Raw genomic sequence first — 11,765 nt, forward strand, 5'->3', positions numbered from 1 at the left:
GGCGCGAGGGAGGGGAGGACGGGGCGGGGGAGGGGCGGGCGGGGCGAGGGAGCGGGCGCAGAGCTGAGGGGCGGGGCCTGAGGGGCGGGCCTTCCGGCGGGGGCGGGGGTGCCCGAGGAGGCCCTTGCAGAAATGGAAACGAAAGCCGAGCCGGGCGGAGCCGGCCGCCGGCGTACCACTGAGAGGCCCGGGGCCCCTTCTCCTAGAGCGGCGCCGGAAGGGGCGGGCCTCCCGGCGGGTGCCGCGGCTCGGCGGCTCGGCTGGGGGGCTGCGGAGCACTGGCGTGGGGAGACGGGGCTGCGGCGGGGCTGCGGCGGGAGGGTCCGTCGGTTCCGGGCCCCCGACCTCCAGCCAGGGAGTCGCCGGTGCCCTCCGGCGTCGCTTGGGCCCGCCCCCCAGCCCAGGGCAGCGGCCTCCCCTCCTTCGCCTCCCGGGCGCTGCGGGCAGGAGGGCGAGGAGCAGCTCGGAGCGGATCGAGGTGAAGGCGGCGCCCCGGGGCCCTGCACGCTTGGCCGACGAGGCCCTGTCGTTGGCGGGGGTGCATCGTGCTGCCCGTCGGGGCCCCTTTCCTCGACCTCGACACAGCTCGTGTTTGCTGGCAGGCGGGGGGCCCGGCGGACTGTTGGGGTGCATGTGTGCCTTTGGATCCAAACCCGCTAGTAATGCGGGCTCCCCCTGAGACCCAGGCTTCTGAAGGCGGGGGGGCGGGCCAGCCCGAGTGGGGTTTCCAGGGACCCCGGCTGCGGGGCCACGCAGAGCTTGGAGTTCAGGAGGCCTGGCCCAGAGAGGAAAGAGCTACTCCGAAGTTGCCGCGGGCACAGCACCAGCCCTTGGGGCAGGTGGCTTGAGCGCCTGTGTGCTGCGGCAGGCACTCGCGTCTACGGGCCTGTGGAGTGGGGACCGGGACCTCGGGTCCACTCCGTTTTTGACTGTTTTGTAACTTGGTGCGCTCTCTGCCGTCAAGCACCTGCCAGCTTGAATTGGGCAGAGGAGACGAAGATCCGGAATGATTCCTGAGCACCAGTTCGTGCTGGCTCTGGGCTCGTAGCCAGGGATGCAGGGATGAAAGAGCCGTGGTCCTTGCCCTCAGTGCCGGTCCCGGCAGGAAGCTGGAGCGCAGAGGAACCCCACGCACGCCCTCCAGTCGGGGGGAGGGGTACAAGGTGGGGGGGCGCCTTCATACAAGTTCTTGGTTTTCCTCAGTTTACTACCGAAACTGGACACCAGCCTCTGACTCCAGTGTACTTGCCTGGTGCGGTGATCCTCTGCCCTCCCCAGCAGAGCCCCCCACCCCCCCATTTCTGCATGCTCCTCGGCCCAGATGAGCTTCCTTTACCCTCAGTTCAGGCTCCCACCTGATGCTGAGAGCAGCCTCCTCCCAGAACCTGCCTCAAGTAGAGCCTTCCGGGCGACATAGGCGTGAATCCAGACCAAGTGTACCTAACCATTTTTATTTAGAAGAAGCCAGACTCAAACTCCTTGTCAGTATGGGAAATCTCGACAGTCATTTTATTATTGCCTCTGCATGGGGGACAAGAGGAAAGCCGAAGTGTACCCTTTTGACTTTAAGAGAGTTCAAAGTATTTATACCTTAAAACCACTTGGGGGTGCCTGGCTGGCTTAGTCCGTAGAGCCTGCGACTCTTGATCTTGGGGTCTTGAGTTCAAGCCCCAAGTTGGGCATAGAGCTTACTTAAAAAAAAAGAAAGCTACAGTGTTGTCATGTACAAAAGTCAAAGACACACAGATTAAAATGTTGATGGTAAATAAATGGGATGGAAAAGAAAATTCAAAGAAAAATACATCACTGGGAATATTACCACCTAGGGCATCACATTTTGGGGTGGGACAGCCTGTCAGTGTTATGGGCCTCCTGGTAGATCAGGGTAGCCGTCACAGGCCACGAGATACCTTTGCTAAGAACGCTGTTTGCAGGGAATGTTGGAGGATCAGAACAGGACCTGCCTTGGGAGTTTTCTCTTTAAAAAAAGGAGACTTCTCAGTGTCGTGGAGATGTCCCTCACTAGCAGAGTCTGAAGTTGCTCCAGGCTTGATGCTGGAATTCCATTAGCAGTGAGAGAAGACGAGCGCAAGGAAGCTCAGGAATCATACAGAAACGAAATAGAAGAGGGATCTCAACAAAGAACTAGGAGCTGTGTGGGTGATGCTCCTACAGACACCGGGGACGGTTGGGTCCTGTCTGAATTTGTGGCTGAATTGGGTGCTGTTCGGTGGAGTTAGGGACAGGGAACATCAGGTGTTTCAGAGGGTGTACACAAGATCTAGTTGATGGAGGACTTGGCTCTGGTTAAGGGCCCCAGGGAAGACTAGAGCCCGGTTAGGGAACAGGGAGGCCTCCCTGAGAAGGGCCCGTTTGGAGCTCTGAAGTGAGCGGCCAGCCCCATGAACACCTGCTCTTGGCCAATTCCTGGAATCAGCCAGGCACTGAGGCAGGAAGGACTGGGTATGTTGGAGGAGCCTAAAGGAAGCTGGAGGGGAGTGAGGAGTGGGCCAGGTCAGGCATGTATAGGGCTCATAAGTATGAGGGGAGCCACTGGGGGTCGGGGCAGGTACTGATAGGGGTTTGCTGGCTGCCATAGGGAGGTGGACCATGGGAGGAGGGCTGGGGCGCCCCAAGTTTGATCCATCTCAGATCCAGGCTCTAGGTGACAGGAGCATAACTCCCAAAGGGGCACATGTGGGTCCTGCTGCTCCAAAAGCACATCCTCTGGTCCCAAATACAGGAAGTGGAGAAGGAGGGAGAAAATGGTGGGGGGAAAGCCCCAATGTGGGGACCACACGGAGTTTTTGGTCCATGGTGTGTATCAGACCCCACTGGACATAGGCCTGGAGACCCCATCCCCGGGGAGAGGGTTAGAGCGAGTGTTCTGTTTGGTCATGTCCAAACAGAACAGGCTGTTTGTTGAGCCTCATTGAGAGGCTCATGAGGTGTCCAAGGGGAGCACACGAGCAGGGAAGGGGCCACGTTCCCGCCCCCCCCATCCGTCCCTTAGCCGCTGCACCACAGCTCTGTTCCTCCCGCATACCTGTGTGATCTAACCTTCATGGTCTGGCTTCTCCGGCAGCACGAGGATTGGTGGTGTCCTCTCTGGTGCAGACTTCCTGCTCCGGAGGTCTCGTTACAAGCTCAGAAAAATGAAGAGCTGTGACTAAAGGGAGAGCTTTCGGAAGAATAGGAGAGTCTGGCCCCTGGCCTTTCTCCTTAGCCCTTCCTGGATTCCAGTGGCCCTTCCTCTCTCCTGGGAACAAAGAAAGATGGAAAAGCCCACGGGCAAAAAGAAGGCACAGACCCCAAAGGAAGAAGGAGATTTGCTAAAGGACACTCCCAAAGGAGAGAAAGCGTCTGGGGAGAAAAAGGCAAACAAGAGGTCCACTTTGGCGAAAAAGTACAACAAGGAAGCCAGCCTGAGTCCTGAAGAAGAACACGTATTTGATGCCTTTGATGCTTCGTTTAAAGATGACTTTGAGGGGGTTCCCGTGTTCATCCCTTTTCAGAGAAAGAAGCCCTATGAGTGCAACGAATGTGGACGCGTCTTCAAGCACAAGACAGACCACCTTCGCCACCAGAGGGTTCACACGGGAGAGAAACCCTTCAAGTGTGAGGAGTGTGGGAAGATGTTCAGGCACAGCTCCGATGTCACCAAACACCAGAGAATCCACACTGGAGAGAAGCCCTTTAAATGCAGCGAGTGCGGGAAGGCCTTTAACTGCGGCTCCAATCTCCTAAAACATCAGAAGACGCACACTGGAGAGAAGCCGTATGAGTGCAAGGAATGTGGGAAAACCTTTGCCTACAGCTCATGTCTCATTCGCCATCGGAAGCGCCACCCACGGAAGAAGCACTGAGCGCGGGGAAGCTATCTGCCAAGACGCGGTGTTTGTGCTGATGGGAGCTGTCCCTCCTTCAGCATCTGATCAATGCTGGGGGTCCGTGAGCTCAGCGCACCTGTGCCCGGGCATCCCCCTCATCATCAGGAAAATCAACCCAGTGGGGTAAGCAAGTGCTTGAGCATGGTAAAGACCTTTCTGGTCCAGAGCATCTCTGGATCAAGACACCATGATAACGTGGGAGGGGCTCGCGGCATGGGAGACTCTGGGGATATCAACAGCTGTCCGTGGGGCTCGCGAGTCAGCGGCTGCTTGTGAGCGGCCCAGCACCTCCCTCTGCGGCCTCTGCCTCTGGTGTCCACTGTGGTTTCAGCCCTTTCACCTGCTCCTTTGAAGACTTGAGTCTGCAGACTCGACCTGCCGGGTCATCCCTGCGCAGCCTGGCAGGAGGCCCACGGCCCTGAGCTAGGTAGCAGTACTCTGCGGTCGTGCCCACAGCGCTGCACCAGACACCTGCTGTCCCCACTCGGCTGGCCATGGTGACAGTGGTTTGTGCTCCGGCTTCCCTCCTCGGGCTGCGGTGCCACCACCATCCCTCACCCCATCCCCAGGAACTGCACCCTTTGTGCATCCCCCTGGCCTAGCCCCCATCCCAGGTGAGCGGCCTGACTCACCCAGGTGGATCGCTCGGGACCTACATACTTCCACCGTGGGAGATTCCCGCCCTGGACACGTGGTGGAGGCCCCAAGGATGTGAGCACAGCTTCGAGCCAGCCTGCATCTGCCACGGGGGTCTTCAGACATGAGGCAGTGTGCCCTGCCCCCCGGGGATCGGCTCTCCAGGTTAGTTTCACTTCCTCATGCCTGGCCCCCAAAATCCATCTTATCCCCCGGGCAAGGCCACATGCTATGCCCAGCCCTGGTTCCCCCGGGAGTGGTCTGGATGGGGCCCCGGGCTCTCAGAGTGGTGTGGTGTGTCCCAGAACTTCCCACAGTGTGAGGGGGGGCCGGCGACCGTCAACCAGGAGGTAATGGGGCTTTGTACTAGGAAAATGTTGATGCCTACACTTTCAGCTGTTTGGACCCCCAAGATAGCCTTACTCTTTGGGGATTCCGTCCTGCAAGAAGGTCCTGAATCGGGGGGAGACCCGTTTCTCCATCGGGGGTCACAGACGCCAGAGGGCAGATGCTACCAGTGGAAATGCTTCTCCAGGTTGGCAAGTGTTCGCTTCCTGTTCTTTCTAAAAGCTGTGATGTTATGACACCTGAGCTGGACACCCCGCCCCCCTCCCCAGCGCAGCGGGCCCTCCCACCTGACGCTGCTCACCCTAGGTGTGGCAGGAGATCCAGGGGGACGCACAGTGGATGGTAAAGGACGTTACTGGGACATTCGGCAAACCTCGTGTCCACACTGACCACTGGGTGGCAGCCCGCATCAGTTCCAAGTTCCTGCTTGGCTTGCGGCCCCCGGCCATCCCAGACCTCGTCCTTGTGAAAGATGCTCCCTAAGGTTTTCAGGGACACAGGGTCATGATGTCTGCACTTTACCGTCAAATGTTCAGCAGAGAAACAGAGTAACAAGACATGTGTCCGCACTGAGTGATGAAGCAAATTGAACCCGGAGCCAGGTTGGCAGACATTTTCTGTAAAGGGCCAGATAGTAGCTGTTCTTGGCCCTGTGGCCCTAAGGCCTGTCCCTGCTCAGCTCCGCTGTGACATGCGACAGCAGTGAACACAGTGAATGAGCGTGGCCGGGTGCCAGCAGAGCTGTATTTACAGAGACCAGCGGCGGCCGTGTTGGGCCTGTTGTAGGTGGAGGGCGCGTGAGAGTCAGCCCGACCCATGTGCACTCGAGTCCTCCAGGACTGGCTGCGGGGGGGGAAGCCGGCACAGGAAGCCGAAGGACACCCTGGGAGGGCCGCGGAGGGGCTCCGAGCAGCGAGCCCTGGTGCCCACCTTGGGTGCCGGAGCGCGGGCTGTGGACACGGCACACACGTCCGGGGGTGTCTGCGTCCTCTTCGGCGTGGTTTCGTTTGTCTTTACTGCGGCCTTCTGACACACCAGGACGCGTGTGTTCCCGTGCAGTGTCCGCTGTGTGATCTGTATCGCGTGTTACGGCCCGTTTCCCCGTGCCCACGGCGGCAGGCATGGTCTCCACCGCCGCCTACAGGTGCGGTGAGCAGAGGCTCACCGTGTCCTAACGGGCGTGTGGGCTGTTTCTGGTTTCGGGCGTTATAAATAATGCTGAGATAAATACCTTTTCTGCATTTCGGGCCGACAGGATGGGTCCCCAGACACGGAATGCCAGGTGGAGATCCTCGGGGCTGTGCGGGCTGGGCGCCCCAGCGGCACATGGACGGCAGGCTTGCCCTGGCCGCTCCGGCGGCAGGCAGGTGGGTCTTCATCATTGCCAGTTTGTTTGAAGAGAGGGAAACGCACTCTGACCCCATGGCTTTGGTTTCTAGAGAGGAAATGGGTGGTGAAGAACACAGGCTGTCGGGCCAGGGCTTAGCGACTTGAGCCGGTGCCTTGGCGATGTGGGACTTGGGGCATGTCCCTTAACCTCCTCGTGCTGCCTCAGTTTCCTCAGGCGTGACATGGGGATGCTTAACCTGACGCAGTGAGTCAGCACGTGAAGTCCTAGGTGCAGGGCTGGCTCCCCCCAAGTGTTTTAAGAATGTCAGCTCTGGGGGCACCTGGCCGACTCGGTGGGTGGAGCTTGGAACTCTTGATCTCCGGGCCGTGAGTTCGAGCCCCACGTCGGGTGTGGAGCTTCTTGCCGTGTGTTTGTGTTCTTAGCAAGGCAGACATTTGCTTGTAGGCATGGGAGGTGGCCGTGCACGCCGACAGCCCTCAGCGCCTCTCCCAGGAAGGCTGCATCAGCCCAGAAAAGAGCCACAGAAAAATACTTTTTTAAAAAGTAAGACTTGGAAATTCTTTTTTGAATACAGTTTACCGTCATGAGAAGAATCACAAAATCAAACTCAAATCAGTGAGTGGCCTTTTCTGCCTCCCATCGCTCAGGCAGCTTTGAGGGGTTTCTGTTGTTCTTCAAATAAAACTCCTGTCCTAGGAAAAAAAAACCTTCTCAATAACCTGACTCAAATTAAAAAAAAAAACATGATGAGAGCTATAAAACACTCAGACCTCACTGACACTGAAAATAGGACTCGTCAGAGCTTCTCTGGGCCACTGAAGCCACACGGGGACGTGTAGCCCTAAGAGCTTTGGTCCCGTCAGCGGACGAGCTAGAAATCAGAAGCTGAGCCTCCGGCTTCGAAAGTTATAAAAACAATAGCGTAACAAACGCAAAGTGGCAGAGAGGAAATAACAAAGAGCAGAGAGGAGCACAGCCAGTGGGAACGGAGGCTGTCTCAGGCAGGAAAGCGGTGGTCGTTGGTTGTTCACAAGGACTGTTCCGGCTCACATCGCCCAGCAGCAGCGTCCAGGAAAAGAGCAGGAGCCACTGAACCATCACGAATGCAAAGGGGATGTGACAGCAGGTACGTCAGAGATCAGAAGAGACAAAACTCGGAGCCAGGGAACGCGAGCACAGATGAGGTACGGAAGCCGGCCCGAGACCCCGTGCCCGCCGCACAGAGTGTGTCCGGAGTCTAGAGTCTTCCCCAAAGAATGCAAGTCCAGATGGCGCACAAGTGAGTTGAAGAACCCATTCTGGTCCTCTACGGACTCAGAGATTGAAAAGAGGAAACACTTCACCTTATTTTATGAGCTGGGACAGCCAGGATGTCCGTGTTCTCGGCTGCAGAGGCTCCGAGCACGGGGCGGGCAAACCCCGTCCCGCAGGGCAGGAGCGGAGCGCGGACCGCGGCCAGATGAGGCCTCTGTCAGGAAGGCCAGTTTGGCTCAAAACTGATGTGATTTCTCACATCAACAGATTGGGGGAGGGGCATATTATCATCTGAATAGTTAGCTGTGTGCCAGATTGCACCATCCACTCCTGATAACAGACCTTCATAAATCAGGAATATAACAGAACTGTCTAAACCCCTACAGAACATCTCCCAGCACCCGGAGCAGCACTGCGGCCTAGGGTCCCGTGTAGCTGGTGTCCCCTCCGCCCGCAGAGCACAAGAGGGCCGGCCTCACAGCTCCCCCTGCGCCCGGAGCCAGACCAGGAGGAAGACACACACAGGATTACAGTGGAAAACCCTGAGCGTGTTTCTCAGCAGGTGGTCCCACCGTCTATGCAGAATCTGACCACTGTCAGCACGCACTGAAACGTAAGGGCTGAGCAAGGTGTCGCGAGAGGGTCAGGGTCAGGATCCCCGGAGGCCCAGGTGCAGAAGGGGAAGCGGGCTCATCAGGGAAGGTTTGTAGCGGGCACTCGCGGTGGCCGTCGTGGATGCAGCTCGAGTGTCCCTCACCAGACGAACAGACACAGGACACGTGGCGCTGCCAGACTGGGGCACCGCCGCCAGCCCTGAGGGAGTGAAGACCCAGGCTGCGACCCGCACGAGCCTGAGCCTCTGAAGCCCGGGGCTGAGCACCAGAAGCCGGCCAGGGCACTGCTGTGTGACCCGTTCTCGGGAGGGGCGGGGGCAGGGGAGTTTAACGAGGGCAGGGTTGCTGCTGGGAATGGTAAGAAGGCTCTGGGGGTAGGGCGTGGGGACGGGTACATAGCGTGGTGAGTATTTAATGCTGCTAATTGTACACAAACAGTTAAAATAATAAACACCATGTATATTTCCCCACAGTGAAAAAAGTCCATTGAATTTGCTGTGCTGTTAACAAAATGCAGTTTTAAAAAGCTATCAATTCACTTTAGCAACAAAAATAGCATTTCCAGGGGCGCCTGGGTGGCTCAGTCGTTAAAGCATCTGCCTTCGGCTCAGGTCATGATCCCAGGGTCCTGGGATCGAGCCCCGCATCTGGCTCCCTGCTCCGCGGGAAGCCTGCTTCTCCCTCTCCCACTCCCCCTGCTTGTGTTCCCTCTCTTGCTGTGTCTCTCTCTGTCAAATAAATCTTTAAAAAAAAAAACAAACAAAAAAACAAAAATTGCATTTCCTAGCAAGTTAAAGATGTGCCATACCATGCTAGCCCAGAAATTTCACTCATTAAAATACTGTAGTGAGCTTTTTTACATGCGCAGTAATATAGTGCATGTGGAATGTCAGAAAAATTGGAAATAACCCAAATGTGCATCAACAGTGAAGTGGGGCGGAGGGAGAGAGGAGCCCGGCCCCCCTCGGGCGGAGGGCAGGCAGGCGGGTGTCTGGGTCCTAAACCGCATGGACCGTGAGCGGGGCTTTGAGCTGCTCATGCATCACATCATATTCACCCAAGATTTACATGCATTTGAAATGTTACATTTTCTAACTTTCTGAACTTTTGGGGGACATGAGCACTTTCCCCCTGGTTCTGTTGCCGTCCAGGTCTCGGGTGCATGGCTCGAACCCCTGCTGCCAGCGCTGGCCAGTCGGCTTCCACGGTGGGGGGGGCGGGGGGGGACACACGTGTCCTCACGTGTGTACTGGGGGGGCGGGGGGAGACACACATGTCCTCACGTGTGTACTTGTAGCTTCCCAGCAGCCAGCCGGGTAATAATTGCATTTCTTTGTTCAAAAGGTAGTTCTTGTCCTTTTCTGGCGTGAGAGCAGATCACCCCAGTCAAGAAGTTCCTGATGAAATGTGCCTAGAAGTGAACCTCCCAACTAACCAAAGTGCCCCAGTCCTGAGCCCCGAGGAGGAGGTGAGGAGGCCCCTGGGTGAGCAGAGAGGAACCATCTGAGGGACGGGTGGGGGCACGGGGCCCAGACAGGAAATCCGAGCTGGGGGGGGCAGGGGGGCTGCCGCAGGTGGGCTGAGTGATGCCGCAGGTGAGCAGCGCCTCCCTTCTCCTTGTCTCTTCCCAGGGCCCCGTGAAGGCAGCAAACTCCCCAAACTCCCGAACTCGAACTCCTGGTGGGGCCTTCCCCAACCTCTCCAAAGGCCACAGAATTCACGCCTCTCGCCCCGCCCACCCAGGAGGGCAATGCTGACACCACCCAGCCTTCTAGGAAAGCGCTGCAGGCTGAAACCCCACAGGCAACATCCACAACTTTCCCAGCGTCCTGGGGATGTCCCAGAGAAATGCCTTTTCCACATGGGAAACCTTTAGGACGCCCCGCTGAGCATGGTTCTCTTGCTGGAGAGCACTCAGAGCAGCACCTCGGCACCTGGCCCAGCGTGGAGGGCGCTGGGATGGCGGGGGCCACGGAGGACACCTGCAGATGTCCCAGGGACGTGACGTTGATCATCCAGCAGCATCTGTCCCTACGGGGCTCCTGCCAGCCTCGATCTGAGGGAAGGTGGGAGCCAGCACTGTGGGAGAGTGGGCAGTGAGGGCCACACAGCAGGTGGGGCTCGGCTTCCTCCTCTCCCCACAGGTTGGGGGGCTCACCTGTGACTGGGTCCGCTGCATTCCTGGGGAGGCTGTAGGCACCAGGGTGTTACCTGGGCTTGATTTCCAGTGACCTCTTGTGTCCATCCCCAATCTGGACACCAAGTTGTGATATTCCTTTCCCCTGCAAGTGAGCGAGGCCCCAAGACATGCTGCAGAGTATGCAGGTCTGGAGGCAGCCCTGCAGCCTCGGCTCCAGGGAGCAAAGCCCGGGGCTCCCCAGTCCTGGTGCTCGTGGCAGAAGCCTGTGCCACGGGGGACACTGGGACATTTGCTCTGGAGTAGGACCAGCGAGGGCAGGGTTCTCAGCCAGGACGGAGGGGTAAAGGGGGTGTCCCCAAGGCCCAAGGAAGCCGTGTCCCCAAGGCCCAAGGGACCAGAAAGGGAATGGGCTGAGGGCCAGTTCAGGGTGGGAGTGGCTGCGAAGATGATGGGGCAAACTGCGTGTCTTCTACCCAAGGACATAGCTCTGCTCTGAGCGGCAGCCCGTGCCTCCAGGGACCTCTGTGCACTGAGCGTAGAGTTGGTGGTCTCCTGGTGTCCTCCTCACAAACTCCAGCCGCCTGTTCCACGAACCACAGCGTCCTCCCCTTGACCAGAGTCCTGCCAGGACCCAGACGGGGCCATGGGGGCCAGTGGCCGCTGCTGCCCGTGGTTGTCTGCGGTCTCTGTAGACAGAGGCTTCCCAGGTCCCTGTGGCATTCCGGTTTTAACACGTGCGTGTGTCCTGATGACTCGAGCACTTGGCTGCTGGGGCTGTCCTCACCCCCGGTGCAGTGCGCGCCCCTGGGCTGTCAGAGCTCCTGCACAGCTGCTGGTCATGGTGCAGGAAATGGGACTTTCCAAACAGTCCGTCTGATGGACGTCGGCTCTATGATCTCTTCAGTTCCTTCAGTCCTCAGCGAGTGTGTTCTGCGTCTGGGGGACACATTCCGTCTTGTCTTATCCTAGTTCTGTGGTGCACTTTCCACGTGGTGCTGTCTCCCTCCCAGCGGATGTGGCACCGGTTCCGGGTGCTTTCCTGCCGCCTCCCTAGCATTTACCCCGAACGCGTCTTCGTCCTGCTGCTTGTGGATGATATGTTTTCTCCTGTAATAAACATCTGTTCTGACCCATTCACTGGGTCCCGCTCATCTCCCTGCAGTTTGGGGGTGCAGTCGGGACGCCCCAGGGCCTGCAGAGCCAGGGAGCCAACTGGTCACTGCCTCCAGATGCGTCTCTTGGGGGCTGCCTCACATTAACCAAACTTGTAAGAGAACGATATAAACCAGAAGGAATCTGCTGACTCAGGATGAGAGTGAGCCCTCATGGGACAAAATAGTATGTCCCTCCAGAGACACGGCCTTCCTGGCCCCAGATTCTGGAAAACTGGGGGTTCCTTGGTTGCTGATGCCTGTAGTCATAACCCTGGAGGGGATCTGGGAGGCCCCTCGCCTGCTGCCCTGCGTTCTGAAGAGCCCGGGTCGGCCCACCCTCCCATACCCTTGCTTACTTTGCCTTCCACAGAAGAGCTG

At 58.1% G+C, this 11,765-nt stretch overlaps 1 protein-coding gene across 7 annotated transcripts; it reads left to right on the plus strand.

Annotated features, from left to right (window-relative positions):
• Window positions 1-263: 263 nt before the first annotated feature.
• ZFP41 (ZFP41 zinc finger protein) lies at window positions 264-11,360 on the plus strand. Of its 7 annotated transcripts, none has more exons than XM_032415946.1 (6): window positions 264-1,163; window positions 3,086-4,691; window positions 4,923-5,061; window positions 6,130-6,241; window positions 9,438-9,561; window positions 9,725-11,360. In XM_032415946.1, the coding sequence occupies exon 2, from the start codon at window positions 3,276-3,278 to the stop codon at window positions 3,864-3,866; it is 591 nt and encodes a 196-aa protein (XP_032271837.1). In that variant the 5' UTR covers window positions 264-1,163; window positions 3,086-3,275; the 3' UTR covers window positions 3,867-4,691; window positions 4,923-5,061; window positions 6,130-6,241; window positions 9,438-9,561; window positions 9,725-11,360. The 7 variants fall into 7 exon arrangements, with proteins under 7 accessions (XP_032271837.1, XP_032271843.1, XP_032271839.1 ...); XM_032415952.1 differs by lacking the exon at window positions 4,923-5,061 and having other exon boundaries at window positions 9,725-10,159; window positions 10,712-11,360; XM_032415948.1 differs by lacking the exon at window positions 4,923-5,061 and having other exon boundaries at window positions 264-478; window positions 965-1,163.
• The last annotated feature ends 405 nt before the right edge of the window (window positions 11,361-11,765 follow it).

This window comes from Phoca vitulina, unplaced genomic scaffold (assembly GCF_004348235.1).
Source record: "Phoca vitulina isolate PV1807 unplaced genomic scaffold, GSC_HSeal_1.0 scaffold18, whole genome shotgun sequence".
Lineage (NCBI taxonomy): Eukaryota > Metazoa > Chordata > Mammalia > Carnivora > Phocidae > Phoca > Phoca vitulina.